This window comes from Heloderma suspectum, chromosome 3, assembly GCF_057233095.1.
Source record: "Heloderma suspectum isolate Gila_16-S chromosome 3, 16-S_ref, whole genome shotgun sequence".
In the NCBI taxonomy this organism is placed as follows: domain Eukaryota; kingdom Metazoa; phylum Chordata; class Lepidosauria; order Squamata; family Helodermatidae; genus Heloderma; species Heloderma suspectum.
Window position 1 is genome coordinate 187,248,240 of NC_139460.1, and position 17,708 is coordinate 187,265,947.

Below are 17,708 nucleotides of genomic sequence, written 5' to 3' on the forward strand. Positions count from 1 at the left end.
TACAATTTGCAAAGCACAAAATCTCAGAGCCTTGTTTTCCCTCCAGAGGGAAACTCCTCTGCCCCTCTGATCACTACCCCTTTTCTGAGCAATTTTAAAATTGGCAATCTTTTTTTTCTGTCCCTTCAAATTTGTACAAATGGGATCGGTATTTTTATTTTTTATTATTCAGTCCTTCAAATTTGTGCAAATGGGATTGTTTTTTGTATGTTTTAAATCCTTTGCTCCTGCATAAGTGCACACATTTGCAGGACCACAGTTTTCATTCTTAAGTTGTATCAGTACAACAGCGGCTAACACAGTACCCAAGCACATCGATATGCCCTCTGCACATCTAGAAATGCCACTTGTCAAATTCCACCTCTCATAACGTGTTGAAATGCCAGCTGTCAAATTCATCCTCCACTTCGGCACTTCCCTTGACAGAGATCTCTGAAAGGGGTGGCTGAATGAGACAGGAGATTTTCCTGCGGGTGTAATTACAATGGCAATGTGTGGACCTTATTTCTGCTTTATCAATTTAACAATCAATGAAGCATATGAATAAAATAGGAAAATATGCCTTGCTGCAGTCCTGCAAATGTGCGCACTTGCACAGGACCAAAGGGAGGGGATCATGAACCCATCTGGGAAATTTTTAAGGACCCCCCCCCCCCAAAGACTGCCAATGCAATAGAGGCATTACCAGGTGTCAATGCAGTATCAGTGAAGGGGTGGACACTGATAGCACTGACAGCAGAAGATAAGGGTAGATGGCAGTAGCATTAGCAAAAATGTGAGGAGAAGCCAGAGGGTTTTTCGTCACTCTGACTAGGCAGCTCTCTTGCCGTTTAAACAACTCATGCTGAAGCAACTCTGCTGGGTTCGGACATCACGACAAGCCACCCTGAAAACAAGCCACCCTAAACAACCCTTCTACAAGCCATGGATTCTCAGGGTGGCTTGTCTGCAAAACATAATCCAGGACAGAAACGCCACACCAGGTTCAGACATCATGCTAAGCCACCTTGCAGTCACCTATGATGACAACCCACCATGGCTTAGCATGATGTGTGAACCAGGTCTTAGTATATAGGATAAAGCCAAAAGAGGGAACCATCTGCTGCCCCCTGCCCTCCCCCCCAACCGTACTGAAGTCAAATTTTATGGCTGGCTGTGTTAGAAATTTTTCTGTCTCAAAACCCACAAAATAGTCTGAGTGATTTCTACAGAGAACTGACTTTCGCCCAAGCAAAAGTCTTTGAGAGCTTCAGGAGTGCTCAAAACAATGGGCGGAGTACTCAAGAGCTGGTGGTCACATATCTCCTCCAGATAATCAATAGGGGCTTCATTGTCTCACCATGATCCCATTATGGATGAACCCTCGGCGGTACCGGGCAGGCCGAAGGTGGGGATATTCCTCTGTGCTGGTCACCTGAATGCCCCAGACAGCTTTCCACGCCTCATAGAGCTGTGTGTGGATAGGATAAACTCCTGAGTGGTGGGGAGCTACTGCATAGCCCAAGTCTGTAGGGATCCCATGTTCCTAGAAGCAGAACACAAGGGTTAAGAGTTCTGTATTCACTTCATTACTAGCCAGCGGAGGCTGGTGGCTCCGATTTCAGCAGGACTATGAATCCATTCTGGGTCTCAGCCAGAACTCTAAAGGAGCTATCCAAGGTGCTGAACCCATTTTGGGGATAGGGCTCAGCTCCTTGTATAGCTCCTTCAGCAGTCTGGCCTGACTCTGACTGAAAACCGGAATGGAATCACAGCCCAAATGAAATTGGAGCCACCAGCCTCCACAGTCCGCTGAATGAAAGAAGGGTGGGTTATGATCCATAGGGCAACTGTCCACAGGGCAAGACAGAAATCTAAACACAAAGAGTGAGTGTGAGTGTAAATAGGAGGGACTGACTGCGATTCATAGCATAGTGCAGTTAGGCTATGTTTGCAAATAGCTGGTTGTCTGTGGAAAGTAAAAATAATCTCCAGATGAGTAGGCAGGGAAACATTTCAAAATCTTGTCTGGCACAAGATCATTAAGATGGCCTTTGGATTCAGCAGTGGCCAAGTGTCAAGCCTGATATAACCTGGACCATTCTCAGTAAATTGCCCCCCTTACCAAAGCAAACTGCTTATTGAGTTTCATCTGCTCAGCCAGCACAGTCACATTGTGAAAGAGATGTGGCTGCATGTGACTCCACATGTGGGGGAACCACCAGAACTCCTTCCTGTGCTTCAGCAGCATGTCATCCCCTTCATCCTCCTCATCGGTACCTAGGAGGAACATGGGAAGAAAAGGGGCGAGACAGAAGCAATGAGTATTTAATCGTCAGGCAACAAAGACACCAAAGGCCAAGCTAGACACAGAGGCCCCGATCCAGATTGGGGGGCCTAAACCCTTTCCCCCCAACTGCAGGCCCAATCCGGGGGGGGGGGGGGCTTTGCCTGCTATTTTTACAGGAAGAAAAGCTCCCATTTATTTCACTATACTGTCAACATCCAAGAACTGCCAAAAAACCATTTGGATCCATCAGTGGCCAGACCACTCAAACAGTAGCCCTCCTTGGTAGAGGTAGAGTCCCAGTAGGCCTAAACTTTATCAGGTAGGGATCTGTCCATGATAAAGAATGGTAGTGGGAAACAAAGAGTTAATCCCCCCTTATCCCTCATGCCAGCGTCCCAAACCAGATTTCTCCCTTCCCAACACAACTACTGTTTACCTTTTAAAAGCCATTCATGTAATTACTAACTGTTACTAACTAATTACTAACGGAATCTTGTTTGGTTTGGCTGGAAGGAATCTACAATACAGGGGTAAAGAACAAAGAGGCCTTACCAGTGTGATAGAATTTCCCAGAGAATCCCAGATTGAAAGTGAAATTAGGGACTAAAGTCCTCAATTTGTTCTGAGTGTTCAGCAGAGCCTGTTAGAGGAGGGGAGAGGGAGAGACAGACACTCCATCAGATTCTCAGTTAAGATTTTCTACAAGAGGGTCACATCCAAGAGGTATTAAGATCTCATCTTTATGATTTGGAATGATGCTGGAAACGCACATAATAGTATCGAATGTGACCTTACATATAACAGAAAGGGCATACATTTTGTGGATATTGAAATTAGGAATATTAATGGAGATTTACATATTGATGTTTACAGAAAACCAATAGATGTGAATTCATTGTTGCAGTATGAAAATTACCATTCTATATATCTAAAGAGGAATCTTCCACATTCGCAAATGTTGTGACAAAGAAATTGTAGCAAAATGTTAGATTTTTTTTAAAGAACAGGGTAACATGCTATTGCAAAAGCTACAAAAGAGAAAATATCCTAAAAAAATGTTAAAGTTGGCATTAAATAAAGCAAAAAGTATGGCGAGAACAGCCCTTTTAAAGCCCAAAGGGGGAAGTTGGGAAGCTGATAAAATGATAGCACCATTAATAATTTTATATGTACATACACACACACGCATGCACACACGTCAGATAGAGACGATTTTGGTTCTTCTTGGAAGACATTCCTAGATGTAAGAATGGTCCTATGCCTTCTTACAAACATCAGCAAATTTAAAACATGTTGGTACATAAACACATTGAGCGAGAAATCAAAATGTCTCCTTAGCACACTGGAGGGGAAAAAGATTAAAAGCTGCAGTGTACGTTTTAACCTTTATTAACCCTATTAATAATATGCAGTACTACAGTAAAGATTTTTTCACCTGCAATACAACAAACGTGATATATGCTGTGCCATGTCATTTGTTGCACATTGGAAAGACTACAAGAGCAGCTGAGACACAAAAAAGCTGGATAACAACTGGGCAGACCTTATGGTTAAGCATTTTCAAGAGTTTAGACATGATGAAAAAGAACTGACGTTCTGGTGTCTAGACACGGTACAAGCTTAACGTAAGGAGCTGTACTATAGACTTTAAAAAGGGAGGTGTATTAGATACACACATTAAGTACATTGACAAGGTATCTAAATGAAGACTGGATGGCAGTGGTATAATCAGCAATTCCTGTTTATCAAATTAGCTCTATCTTTGGCTCCAGGAAATTAGAGTCTTCAGTTTGTGATGTATTAATTATTTGCTACGGTTATGTTAAATGTATTTGAATATTACAATTATATTTTATATTTATGTACTATGGTTTATTAACCAATAAATGCATTGTCAGAGAGGGTAATTTAATTTGTTATATTATATGATATTAAGTTGTATGAATATCTAAGATATCAGGGGAATCAACTTTCAGATCAGTAGGTTTGGACAGAATTATTTTTTCAATAACACGTTGGCACTGTATTTGTATTATGTGTACCATTTTGAAGGAACTGTGCAGCCCGCTCATTCAAAAGGTTGATCAGGCCAATTTAGTTAATTGATTTCATTACAGGTGAGTTGGAACCCTTTATTCTATAAGTTTTTGAGCTCCTCCAGAGTGACCTGAGAGCAGGCATTTTATGTATGTATGTATGCATGCATGCATGCATGCATGTATTTAAAATATTTCTTGGCCACCTTTCAGGGCAGAAACCCTTCCAAGGTGGCTTACAGCAAAAAATACATAAAAACAGTTAAAATATTAAAAGTGATAAAAACATAAAAACAATGAAAACAATAAAACTAGCAACAATGATAACAGCAATAACAGCAACAATAGCAGTCATATAAAGAGAAGTCCAAGGTAAAATAATATGTTTTCAAGGCCTTCTTAAAAGCCTGCAATGACGGAGCATGGCGGACCTCCGATGGCAGCTTGTTCTAAAGGTGTGGGGCCACTGCAGAGAAGGCCCTCTCATGTGTGATCACCCACCTGACCGCTCTCACAGGTGGGCAAATGAGAAGGGCCTCTTTCTGAACTTAAAGTGCGGGGGCAGGTTGATATGGGTGGAGGCGGTCCTTCAAGTAACTTGGTCCCAAACCATTTAAGGCTTTAAAGGTCAAAACCAGCACTCTGAATTGTGTTCAGAAACACCAGTGCAATTGGGTCAGTATAGGCATTATGTGATGCCCATACTGTACAGCCATCTGTCAGGGATGCTTTGACTTAGATTCCTGCATTGAGCAGGGGGTTGCACTCGATAGTCTTATAGGCCCCTTCCAACCCTACTATTCTATGATTCTATGATCGAATCGCCTCGCCCCTACCAATACTCGGGCAGTTGCATTCTGCACAAGCTGGAGTTTCTGAACCGTCTTCAAAGACAGCCTCATGTATAGCGCATTAAAGTAGCCCAAACTGGACGTCAGTAGTGCGTGGATAACTGAGGCAAGGTCCGTCCTCTCCAGATGGGGCCGTAGCTGGAATACTAGCCTAAGCTAGTAAAAAGCACTCCTGGACACCACAGCCACCTGAGCTTCCCCAGTTAGCTCAGAGGCCAGGAGGACTCCCAGACTGTGCACAGGGTCTTTCGGGGGAGTGCAACCCCATCTAAGACCAGTTGTAAACCTCCATCCATAGTAGGTGGTTTCCCAACCCACAGGACCTCCATCTTGTCTGGATTAAGTTTCAGCTTGTTCACCTCATCCATCCCAAAACAGCCTCCAGACACTGGTTCGGGAGTTCCACAGCCTCCCTGGGATGTGCAGATGGAAATGAGAGGTAGAGCTGAGTATCATCTGCATACTGATGACATTTCAGCCCAAACCTCCTGATGACTTCCCCCAGCAGTTTCATGTAGATGTTAAAAAGCATGGGGGACAAGATAGAGCCTTGTGGCACCCCACAGGCTAATGGCCATGGGGTGGAACAGAAGTCCCCAAGCACCACCTTCTGAGACTGCTCCTCCAGAAAGGATTGAAACCACTTTAAAACTGTGCCTTCCAAGCCCAATCCAGATAAACGATCCAGAAAGATACCTTGGTCAATGGTATCGAAAGGCGCTGAGAGGTCCATAAGAACCAACAGGGTTGCACTCCTCCCATTCATTCCCCAGTGTAAGTCATCAACCAGGGCGACCGAGGCTGTGTCCATCCCATAACCAGGCCTAAAACCTGATTGGTTCTGATCAAATATTGTCTTGATATTTGCTATTCCAGAACACTGCAAATAAAGTCTATCTTTCAATAAAGGTATTTGTTGCCTATTAACTGATATTTTATAGCATGTCAGTTTTGAAAAAAATTGCAATGTTCCATATTTGACAGCTGCTAGTTTACAACAGCTTTCCCCAACCTGGTACCCTCCAGATACTTTTACTACAACTCCCAGCATCCCTTATTATTAGCCATGCTGGCTAGGGTTGATGGGAGTTGAAGTCCAAAACATCCAGAGGGCACCAGGTTGGTGAAGGCCAAGTCTTTAACAACTCAGTCCTAAGCATGTCTACCACGAAATCAGTCTTGAATTCAATGGGGGTTACTCCCAGGTAAGTGGGTATAGGATTGGAGCCTAAGACAGCACAATACTATTTTAGGATAATAGACAGACATTTTGTTCTTCAGCTTCAGAACAGTATGCCCCTCCAATATGCAGGAAATCCACATGACTGGCTCCACGTTGCCAATAAGAGTCACGGACCCAATAAAAATCCAACTTAATTGATAAGGAGTTGGATTCCACTGATATTGAATCTTATTTTTCCCCTTTTCATATTAGCTGATACTAATTTAGTCAGTATATTCCTCCACACCCAAATCCATTCCTTCATTCAGCCTCTTGTCCCAAATCCTTTGTCTGCTTTTTCAGAGAAGATCACCCTCTCTCTCTCTTCCAAATCTAACAATAAAGCATAAATGTGGCTTATGAGGCCTGGTTTTGTTAGTGCCAATCAATACGTTACAGTCATTTTTCCTCTTCAGTCCACTATAACCCTATTCAGGCGTTTTGTACTTGAAGAGAACAAATGCATGAGAAGAGGGAGCTCGCTAGGCCCACCCCCCTCTGTCACTGCATTTGTTGCCCGGTACTAATGGAGGGTGACAGTCTGAAGGAGAGAGCCTCCTGTATCCCTGGATACTCTTCATGTGAGTGAGCCAGAATGGTGGAAAATCAGAATTCTGGCTCATGTGGAAAGCCTCCAGACTGTCACCCTCCACGAGTTGAGATCAGCAAATATGGAAAGGGGCAGGGCTGGAGCGCTCCCTCTACTCAGGCATTTGGTATATTTAGGTACAGATGGTTTATATTTCCTGTATAAGGACAATGCAGTATGTCTTGCTTGGAAATACTGGAAACTGGGAGGTCTTATACTTTCCATAGCCCTTACCACTTCATATGTTAGAATGCTGTGGCCATTTACAATGTTTTCTAGTCTATGTTACATGTGATGCATATGTCAATTATTCATTATAAAAAGCCAAACGTAAATGGTAATAATCCAGGACATAGGACTGGTTTAATTTTATACCACATATCTACAAGGGAATAGACTGGGAGAATTTTACTCATATTTGTTGACCAAGATCTCTACCGGTGCCATATTAAAGTTAGAATGAATTTAGAAGAAAGAAACCGTTCAGTGAAGCATTTTACCACCTGATAAAAAGACACAGTATCAGGAACTCCCATACCCCCTTTGTCTATCGTCTTGGGGCCATAGCTCAGAGGTAGAGCACATGCTTTGTATACAGAAGGTCCCAGATCCAATCCCCAATATCTCCAGGTAGGGCAGGAAAAACTCCTGCCTGAAGCCCTGGAGAGCTGCTGCCAGGCAGTGTCAACAACACTGGGCTAGACGGAGCGATGGCCTGACTCAGTATAAGGCGGCTTCCCACGTTCCTTATATTATAGCCCTTTCCCTGTAATAGATGTCCATAGGAAAGTCATTCCTGACATCAATTTCCACATGGATCACATAAAAGACATGTTTTCGAATGAAAAAAAATGGGTAGATATGACTGGTTGGCACAAATTTAATCTAATCTTGCTCTTAGCAGCCTCCAACAACTTTTCCCACGTTGAACAACTGATCCAGATTCAGGGCAACACAGCCCAACCAGAAGGGCTTCCCTCTTAATTTCTGTCTGCCTCCTAGGACACTCCTGACTGAACATGATGTTTGAAGGAGGCAATCGCCCGTCACATTTCCAGTATTTTTACAGGTAGAAGCTTGGAGACTCTGGCATTAATAACTGTGTGTATGTTTCCAGATGTAAGCTGGGGCAAAAAAATAAGAATCAATCAGCTGCAGGCTAGCTGCAAGCAAAGTATGGCTCAAATCATCTTACACTGGAGGATATCCTACACAGAACCCCCAAATCAAACCTCTACTGTAAGTCATCGATGCAAATTCCTTTCAGTCCTGTTCTTATGAACTCACCTTGTATGCAGGTGAAATCAAGTATTATTTGGTACACAGATGGTCAAGTCCTAAGTAGTTATTTACATTTTAATAGCTTTAAAAATGGGATAAACCACCAACTCCATCAAGGAGAAAGAGGTAACCTACAACAACAGGCTTGGAATAAATGCTAACACCACTGCAGAGAGACCAGATGGACCATCTGCAAATATACTGCTCCTTCATGCTGCTAAGGCAAAGACACACAATGTTCAAGCAGCAGAGTGGGACTGCTTCATTGCTCACAGAAAGCTCTTGTAGTGGGTGGAGTAACAACTAATAATTAAGTTAGACAGTGTAATGCAATGATTTTGCATGACTGTTAATTCTCAAACAATTGAATGGGATGCTCCATTCACAGGGTTATGGCCCTGGGTTCTACCTTCTCCAGTTTCCACCTGCTGAAACTGACAAGAAAACCCCTCAGGATGTCTGCCTCCACTGGGTCAGTTGTCCTCATTGACACACCAAGCTTCAACCCCTTTTACTCTCTGGGTTAAAGAGACACCTAATTGATTCCCTCTACCCAATACAGTAGATATAGTAAAACCTGGGCTGTGTTTCCAGCAGCGATTTACTCCAACCCGGCTACGCAGTGAGGTCTCTGTGTTTCCATGACGTCGTGGCCATTCAGCACCAGCCCTGCATTTTAACGCAGAAAACCTGCTTCTTCTGAGACTGGTTATATAGTCCAACTTTTCCAGCTTACTTTGGCTTTATTACTGACTTCTTTCCACAACCACACTGGGTTCAGTATCATAGGCCTGCGATGGGGTGTGTAGCCCGGCCTTTGTGGGTGTGTCGCTCTGACCTCAGTGACCCAACCCTTTCCCTCCCTGTTTTCCGGAAGTTTCATTGCCATTTTGGAGCAGGATTCCGAGGGACCAACTTTTAAAACATCATTGAAAATAAGCACTAGAACACAGCCCATGACCCCAGTCAAGGGGTGTTTTCTCCCATTGTGCTGAATGAGGCTTGCCCTCTCAATAACAGAAATAACAGAGAAGCCCCTCAACCGACATGGCACATATCAAAGCACTCAACTCCTTAAATGTGATTAAGCATGATCTCGAGGCTCCGCTCCATTGCCTTAGGACGTAACTCCTTCACAGCTTCCATATAGAGATCCTATGAGTTAAAATGGGGGCTGGTTTCCATCTCTTTCCCACAAGAAACCCATTAGTGCCTCCTCAGAAGTAACTCCCATGGTGATCGATGAGGCTTGCCTTTGAATGCCCACATCAGAACTTACAGAGATCCCCCCTCAATTGTAATGGCACACTTTAAAGCCCAATTCCTTAAGCGTGATTAAGCAACCAAGTGGGATTACGAGGCAGAGCAGAAGGGGGGGGGGGGGAGGTCAATTCTCCAGGAACCAACCTTGGAGTGCAGGCTCTGAGGTCGGTTCCCGGAAAACCACATATCCTATGGCCATCTAGCCACTGACTATCAGCCATAGGATTGCTGTTGCATCATACATTTGTCCCTTCCAAGCCCAAGATGTCACTTAAGAGAGGCCACAATTTCACGCAGAGGTACACAATGAACTAAGAGACTGCAAGCTATTTCTACTGCCATCCCTGAGCTGGTCAATATTAAGGCCAGTTTACCAAGATGACAAGTTTATTTCATCCATTTTCTCCTCCAAAGAGCTCAGAGTAGAATTTTAGCATTGCAGTCACCCCATGAGTCTCAGGGGTAGGCAACCTGGTGCCCTCCAGATGTTTTGGACTATAACTCCCATCAGCCCCAGCCAGCATGGCCCATGATTATGGGAGCTGTGGTCTAAAACATTTGGAGGGTTACCTATCCCTGACCTAGATTAATCACCATGATCATACCTTCTTTAAAAATACCATAAACTTTGATAATGCAAAATAGTATGTGGAGCTTCCCTTGAGGAACATGCATGAGAAAAGCTAATTTCAGATATAGGTCACTTTCTCACAGAATGATAAGCCAGGATTCTAGAAAAACTTGGCTTATGGAGAATAAGCTGCGTGTTTGTTCCTGTTCATTCCCGCTTTGCTCCTCCTTGAAAACAGGCCAGGATTCGTAAACCCAAAACAAACTTTGGTTTGTGATTCTGGTTTGCAGTGACAAGCCAGGAACGTGGTTTGGACAACACGTTAAACTTTCAGTTTCTGGTTAGATTAGCAGTTACACTAGCAGGGAGGAGTTAACCAGAAGTCTAGCACATAGCTGATTCATGATAAACCAGGAGCCTATCTTTCTGTGCATATGCAGACATAGTTAATTATTGTGCAATTCTAACCTAAGATGGTGGCTTGAAAAGAGCTAGAAAAACCCTCTATTCAAATATTTCTGGGTGAAACATACAACAATTCCTGAAAGAGCCTTTGAAGAATTTCTCATTGTTCTAGACCCAAAGCAAAAATCTTTGCTGAGGTAGGAGGATGTACTTTGTTTACTAGAGTCCTCTCAAAATGTATTTTTAACAGGTGTGGGAAAAAGGTGTCTACAATATCCAATTATGTTTGGAAATATTTTTCCAAACATAATTGGATATTGTGATTAGCTCTGTGTTGTGATTAGCTTTGCTTACTCTGTCAGTACTAACTTTTAAAACGTTACAAATTGCATTTAGATGGGATCTAAATTGGGAAAAATATCTTGTCTCTATCAGTAAGCACTGTTACGGAAAAGCTCAGGTTGCTGTATGTACACATGTATTTTGCATTCTATGTTTTTGATTGGCATCACCCTGGCACCTTGGCTAAAGCATCAATGTTGTTATGAGAAAGACAGCAAGAGTACTGAAGGCTGCCAGGAATAAGATAGCCCCCATGATCATTTGAGGTTATTATTTAATTACCTACATGCATCCTCTGCTGATTAAAGGGATTTCCCCCATGAGAACTCCAGATACATAGGCAAATGCCTATTGACTACAAAGTCCCCACCCTACCCGAACAACCAACAAGGGTACCTTTACATTGGCCAATCCAGAGCCTTGGTGGGAAGTATGGCTCAGTCTTGAAGCTTCCCTACTACATGACAGATCAGCTTGTCATAGTAGAGAAAAATAGAATGATTGTGATCCCAGAAGTCTTTGAAACCCTAGCCTTGTGCATTATTTCACTTACCTTCCTTAATTTAAAATGTGCCTTGTGAAATTCTTGCTGCTCAAACAGCCTGTTTAATAATCTTAGCCTCCTGACTGAATTATTGTTGCCTATAAACTCGTGGAAGTGTGAATTAGGATAATTACGTTCAGCTTGATTCAATATAGATGACCGTTTGTTGCTGCCTTTTTCACCCTGTTCTTAGTTAGATATCTCCTGGTTAACTCAATTTCTTGTAAGTCAGATTAGACTTTGCCCACACTGTAGTATCTCTTTTCTCTAGGTTGACAAGAAAATAGCTTTGATAAAGATGGAAATAGAAGAAACTAACTGATTAGCTAGTAAAGATTGTATTGTTAGTGTTTCTGCTCTTGATGTTAGAATTAATGGAAAAGGGAAGCAATATTTTTGGGAGCAAATGGAGTTCAGAACAATTAATAGTTGAACTAGTTAGTCCAAAGACACTTGGTCAAAGGAAGGAGACCCAGATATGACTCAAAAGGACAGGTTGATTACCTGTAACTGTGGTTCTTCCACAGTTAGGTTCCTGCCTATTTCCTCAGTTTTATGAGACCCAAATATGGCCTTGGAACTGAGAAAAATAGGTCACTTCGGTAACAAGAAAAAAAACACAAGAGTCGTGACACCGAAGCGGGGATGGTGGGTGGGTTGTGTGAATGCACAGATGACCACTCGAAGAACCATAGTTACAGGTAAGCAACCTGTCCTTCTTCTTCGTCGTCTCTGTGCATCACACATTAGGGCAAGTAGCAAGCTCACTTACCAGAGGTGGATCAGTCCGAATGTAATATTGACAACAAGACAGCATGACCAAAGGAACAGTCTGCTTGGGACCTCATGTCCGAGCAAAAATGCTGCATGAATGTTGATGGGGTTGCCCAAGTGGTAGCACGGCACAGCTCTGGAATGGGGACACCTCTGTCCAATCCTATCAATGTCGCCATGGCCCTCGTGGAGTGCGCTGTCACTTTACCCAAATCTAGGTTCACTAACCTAGATTAATTTCTAATTAATTAATTAATTAATTAGGTTCACTAACCTAGACCTGATAGACAGAGTGCCTGAGGAACTATGGACGGAGGTCCGTAACATTGTTCAGGACGCAGCAACTCAATCCATCCCAAAGAAAAAGAAATGCAAGAAAGCCAAGTGGCTGTCTGATGAGGCTTTACAAGTAGCTGAAGAAAGAAGGGAAGCGAAAAGCAAGGGAGAAAGGGGAAGATATATTCAACTGAATGCAGAGTTCCAGAGAATAGCAAGGAGAGACAAGAAGGCCTTCTTAAATGAACAATGCAAAGAAATCGAGGAAAACAACAGAATGGGAAAGACTAGAGATCTCTTCAAGAAAATCGGAGATCTCAAGGGAAGGTTTTGTGCAAAGATGGGCTTGATAAAGGACAAAGAAGGCAGGGACCTAACAGAAGCAGATGAGATTAAGAAGAGGTGGCAAGAATACACAGAAGAACTATACAGGAAAGATCTGAATGTCCCTGATAGCCATGATAGTGAGGCCACTGAACTTGAGCCGGACATCCTTGAGAGTGAAGTCAAGTGGGCCTTAGGAAGCATTACTAACAACAAAGCTAGAGGAGATGACAGTCTTCCAGCTGAGCTATTTAAAATCCTAAAAGATGATGCTGTTAAAGTGCTGCACTCAATATGCCAACAAATTTGGAACACTCAACAGTGGCCGCAAGACTGGAAAAGGTCAGTTTACATTCCAATTCCAAAGAAGGGCAATGCCAAAGAGTGTTCAGACTATCGCACAATTGCGCTCATTTCACATGCCAGCAAGGTGATGCTCAAAATCCTACAAGCTAGGCTTCAGCAGTATGCGAACTGAGAACTACCGGAAGTACAAGCTGGGTTTAGAAGAGGAACTAGAGATCAAATCGCCAACTTTCGCTGGATCATGGAGAAAGCAAGAGAATTCCAGAAAAACGTCTATTTCTGCTTCAATGACTACGCTAAAGCCTTTGATTGTGTGGATCACAACAAACTCTGGCAAATTCTTAAAGTGATGGGAGTACCAGACCACCTTACCTGTCTCCTGAGAAACCTGTACGAGGGTCAAGAAGCAACAGTAAGAACCAGACATGGAACAACTGAGTGGTTCAAAATTGGGAAAGGGGTACGACAAGGCTGCAGATTGTCACCCTGCTTATTTAACTTATATGCAGAGTACATCATGAGAAACGCCGGGTTGGATGAATCACAGGTCGGAATTAAGATTGCCGGGAGAATGATCAACAACCTCCGATATGCAGACGATACCACCCTAATGGCAGAAAGCAAAGAGGATCTCAAGAGCCTCTTGTTGAGGGTGAAAGAGGAGAGTGCAAAAGCTGGTTTGAAACTCAACATTAAAAAAACTAAGATCATGGCATCTGGCCCCATCACTTCCTGGCATATAGAAGGGGAAGAAATGGAAGCAGTGACAGATTTTACTTTCTTGGGCTCCAAGATCACCGCAGACGGTGACTGTAGCCATGAAATTAAAAGACTCTTGCTCCTTGGGAGGAAAGCTATGGCAAACCTAGAGAGCATAGTAAGAAGCAGAGACATCACCTTGCCAACAAAGGTCCGTCTACTCAAAGCTATGGTTTTCCCAGTAGTAATGTATGGCTGTGAGAGCTGGACTATAAGGAAGGCTGAGCGCCGAAGAATTGATGCTTTCGAACTGTGGTGCTGGAGAAGACTCTTACGAGTCCCCTGGACTGCAAGGAGGTCAAATCAGTCCATTCTAAACGAAATCAACCCTGAGTGCTCATTGGAAGGACAGGTGCTGAAGCTGAAGCTCAAATATTTTGGCCACCTAATGCGAAGAGAAAACTCTCTGGAAAAGACCCTGATGCTGGGAAAGACCGAAGGCAAAAGGAGAAGGGGACGACAGAGGATGAGATGGCTAGATAGCATCACCGATGCAATGAATATGAACTTGAGCACACTCCGGGAGAGAGCGCAGGACAGGAAGGCCTGGCATGCTATGGTCCGTGGGGTCACGAAGAGTCAGACATGACTGAACGACTGAACAACAACAACAACAACAGGTTCACTAACTGGTATGTTAGGGTAATAGTGTGAATGACCCAGGAGGCCAGTCTCTGAGCCGACAGTGGGAGGCCCTTTCTTCTTCCTCCATAGCAAACAAAAAGTCTTGATGAATAGCAGTAACCTTCTGTTCGAGATTTATAGAAGGCCAATGCCCTTCTCACATCCAAAGCATGCAACCTAGATTCCAAATCTGATTCCAAACCCGATGGAAAGAAAGCAGGCAGGACAATGACTTAATTACTGTGGAAAGCTGAACTCACCTTCGGTAAAAATTGCACATCTGGGCAAAGAACAACTTTATCTTTGTGGAAGACCATATAAGGTTCATCCACCCTAAGAGCTGCTAGCTCACTTGCCCGCCTGGCTGAAGTTATTGCTACCAAAAAGTCTACTTTCCAAGATAATAGTCAGAAGTCCACTGTTGCTAGAGCTCAAAAGGCCTAACTGTTACAGCCTGGAGAACTACTGACAAACTCCAAGTGGGAATCAGAACTTTAACCAGAGGCTGAAGATTTCGTACTCCTCAAAGAAATTGTCAAGTATGAGGGTGTGAAAAAACAGTAAAACCCTGTAATGGTGCATGCGATGCTGACACTGCTGCCAGATAAACCTTAATAGACAAGAATTTGAGCCCCTTTTCAAACAAAGACAACAGGAACTGTAAAAACATAGGGAGGGAACAGGTAATTGGGTCCAACCCTCTTGAAGTCACAAAAACCAAAAATGTGTCCCATTTAAGGGCACAGGAATGTCTGGTCGCTGGCTTCCTAGCCGCCTCTAAGACCTTTCCGATCAGCTCCGAAAACTGCAACATATCATGTAAGGTTGCAGCCTCCATGCTGTCAACCCCAATGTTCGAAGTTCAAGGTGATGGATGTGGCTGTCCTGCTGATACAAGAGATCTAGTCTCATTGGGAGTCAAAGATACTGACGCTGGCACCACCGAAGCAATGGAGTGAACCATCCCTGCCTTGGCCACCATGGGGTGATGATTATGCAGTCCGTTTTGTCATCCAGAATCTTAGACCGCACCCAAGTTAACAGTGGAAATGGAAGGCGTCCCCCAGTGAGGCTCGACCTATGCCTGCTCTGCTGCAATAACTTTCACACACTCTGTTTGACTCAGTTGCAAACAAGTCTATGATAGCCTCCTTTGCTATTGGAAATACTTATTGAAGCTGGTCAGATGTATTGACCTACAATTCATGTTTATAAACATTTATTATCAATGAATAAATATGACACAAGTGGTTTACAGCAGGAATGGAACAGGGAATTGGAATGTCTTATCAATGGACTGCCGTTTTGGCGTCTGCATCGGACATCTCAATGGATCTTTGGTTATGCCTAATTCAGCAAAAGCTCTTCTTTCGGGTCTCCTGGACGCCACAACGTCTTTTTAGTATAAGCTTGTCAAATTCGTCTAATTGTTGGAGGTGTAATGCAGTCAATGCTTCTTTTATTCATGTCCCAAAGGTGCATCAGTTTATAGGAAATTTTCCATTGCCTAGATAGCCTATCAGCTTAGTGATGGTTAAAATACCAAGGGTTAAAACTTTCTCCTTAAAAGGGCAGCAACATGACAAGCTAGTTAAAGCATCACCTGAGCAGCCCTCGTTATGTCCTTGTGTTCTGTATACTTCTGTCTCCCAGATGACTGGCTTTTTTTTCTAATGTTCAATCAGATATCTTTAACTCATTCAAATAGCCAGCGTTAAGCTATTGATCCCTTTGTTAAAACCCCATCCTGAGTCTAGCCCAGAGCCATTTTTGTACCCTTGGTTATGACGTCTATGGACAGACTTGCTGTCACACAGCTCCAAGATAAGCCCAGGGTTTGCTTGGCTTTTAAGCGTGTTCTTCATGATGCTTCTTAGCACACTCCCTTTCCTCCTCTGGTGCCTAGCCCACATTCCTGGGGTCAGAGTTCCTCTCTCTCAATCTCTGTGCTTGAAACATCTAGTTGCCTTTTTTGCCAGATATACCTGTTGCACTGCATACCTAGATAGAGCTTCAGCCCCTGATAAAACACCCATTGAGATTTTGAGTTTCCAAATGTGGTATAGCCTTACACCAATCTGTGGGCTCAATACTTCCCCCTCTGGAGAGGCATGTCTTGTGGAAGGCTGTGCCTACGAGTTATTAACTCCAAGTCCAGTGGTTTATTAATATGGTGGACAAGCAGCAAGTCTTGGGTATTGTCCTGAGATTTTTCCAGGATCTCAAATCCAACTTAATCACTTACACGTTCATGGTTTTAGGTAGTTTCCCCCCACCCACACTTATCCCATTTCTCCTCTCTTCATATTTGTTAATTTCCAGAAATAGCCAGAGTCTAAGGAGAGGCCTTGTTTTTTAGGTTCTCCATGCCAAATGCTATTTTTGCAACTAAATTGTTTTGGCTCTGGGGTTCCTAATAACAGCTTAGCCAGCTGTTCAGTCTCCCCATGATGTTTGTGGGTACCAGAAGTCTAGCAGAGCCATCTGGATATATAATCCACTTGGCTATTCCTGAACAACATGATTATCAAGGGTATCTGGGCAGCCAGGGCATTTATCTCATTCATAAACGAAAGCTGGAAGACCAGAGGGTAGCCTATGCCCTCTGTGAGTTTCCAAGTATCTGTGACCAACCAGGAAGTGAAATGCCTTGTGTTACCCTTATCCTGGAACAAGGCAAACGTACCCACTTTGGCTCTGTTTCCTTCTCTTCTGATATTTCTCTGGATCTATCAATTTCTGCCACTCACGTGGCCCACTCTGTGCCAACTACACTCACGTTCTCCACATACAGTTTCCCCAAGCCCTGTCTCACCGTTTCTTTATTTGGCAAATCCCTAATTCCCTACCTCTGCCTTCTTCTATCACTATTATTGTTATTAGGAATAGTGTGCCAACTGTGCAAGTGCAAGCGGACTGGTATACCAATTAAGCATTCTTCTCTTCTGTAAAATACTTTGTGGTAAAATAAAACTTGTATTGATCAATCTTGATTGTTGACCTTCAGTTCTTTTTCCCCATTTGAAGAAGCTATTTCCCCATTTGTTGGGGCACAGTGCATGATCTGCTATGGGCACAGCAAATGTATCAATATTTGCCAACTAGAAGTAGCACAATATTGGAAGAGGAAGTACCTCTTTTAATCAAAGACTGGCTACAAATGGCATTGTTGTTGTTCAGTTGTAGCAGCCATATCGGGGGTCAGACTAAGTAGCCTCTTGCAGTCTCATGCTTCATGTTCTTGCTGAGCTCTTTCTCCCTTGAATATATTG

At 43.3% G+C, this 17,708-nt stretch overlaps 1 protein-coding gene across 12 annotated transcripts in view; it reads right to left on the reverse strand.

Moving 5' to 3' along the window:
- The window catches only part of NDST2 (N-deacetylase and N-sulfotransferase 2), a 178,273-nt gene that overhangs the window by 31,461 nt on the left and 129,104 nt on the right, over nt 1-17,708 (reverse strand). For all 12 annotated transcript variants that reach the window (XM_084841425.1, XM_084841413.1, XM_084841419.1 and 9 more), the window contains 3 exons: nt 2,822-2,909; nt 2,105-2,259; nt 1,340-1,525 (listed from right to left, as the gene is read on the reverse strand). In XM_084841425.1, the coding sequence (XP_084697551.1) occupies nt 1,340-1,525; nt 2,105-2,259; nt 2,822-2,909 (429 nt within the window). The remainder of the gene's footprint in view (nt 1-1,339; nt 1,526-2,104; nt 2,260-2,821; nt 2,910-17,708) is intronic.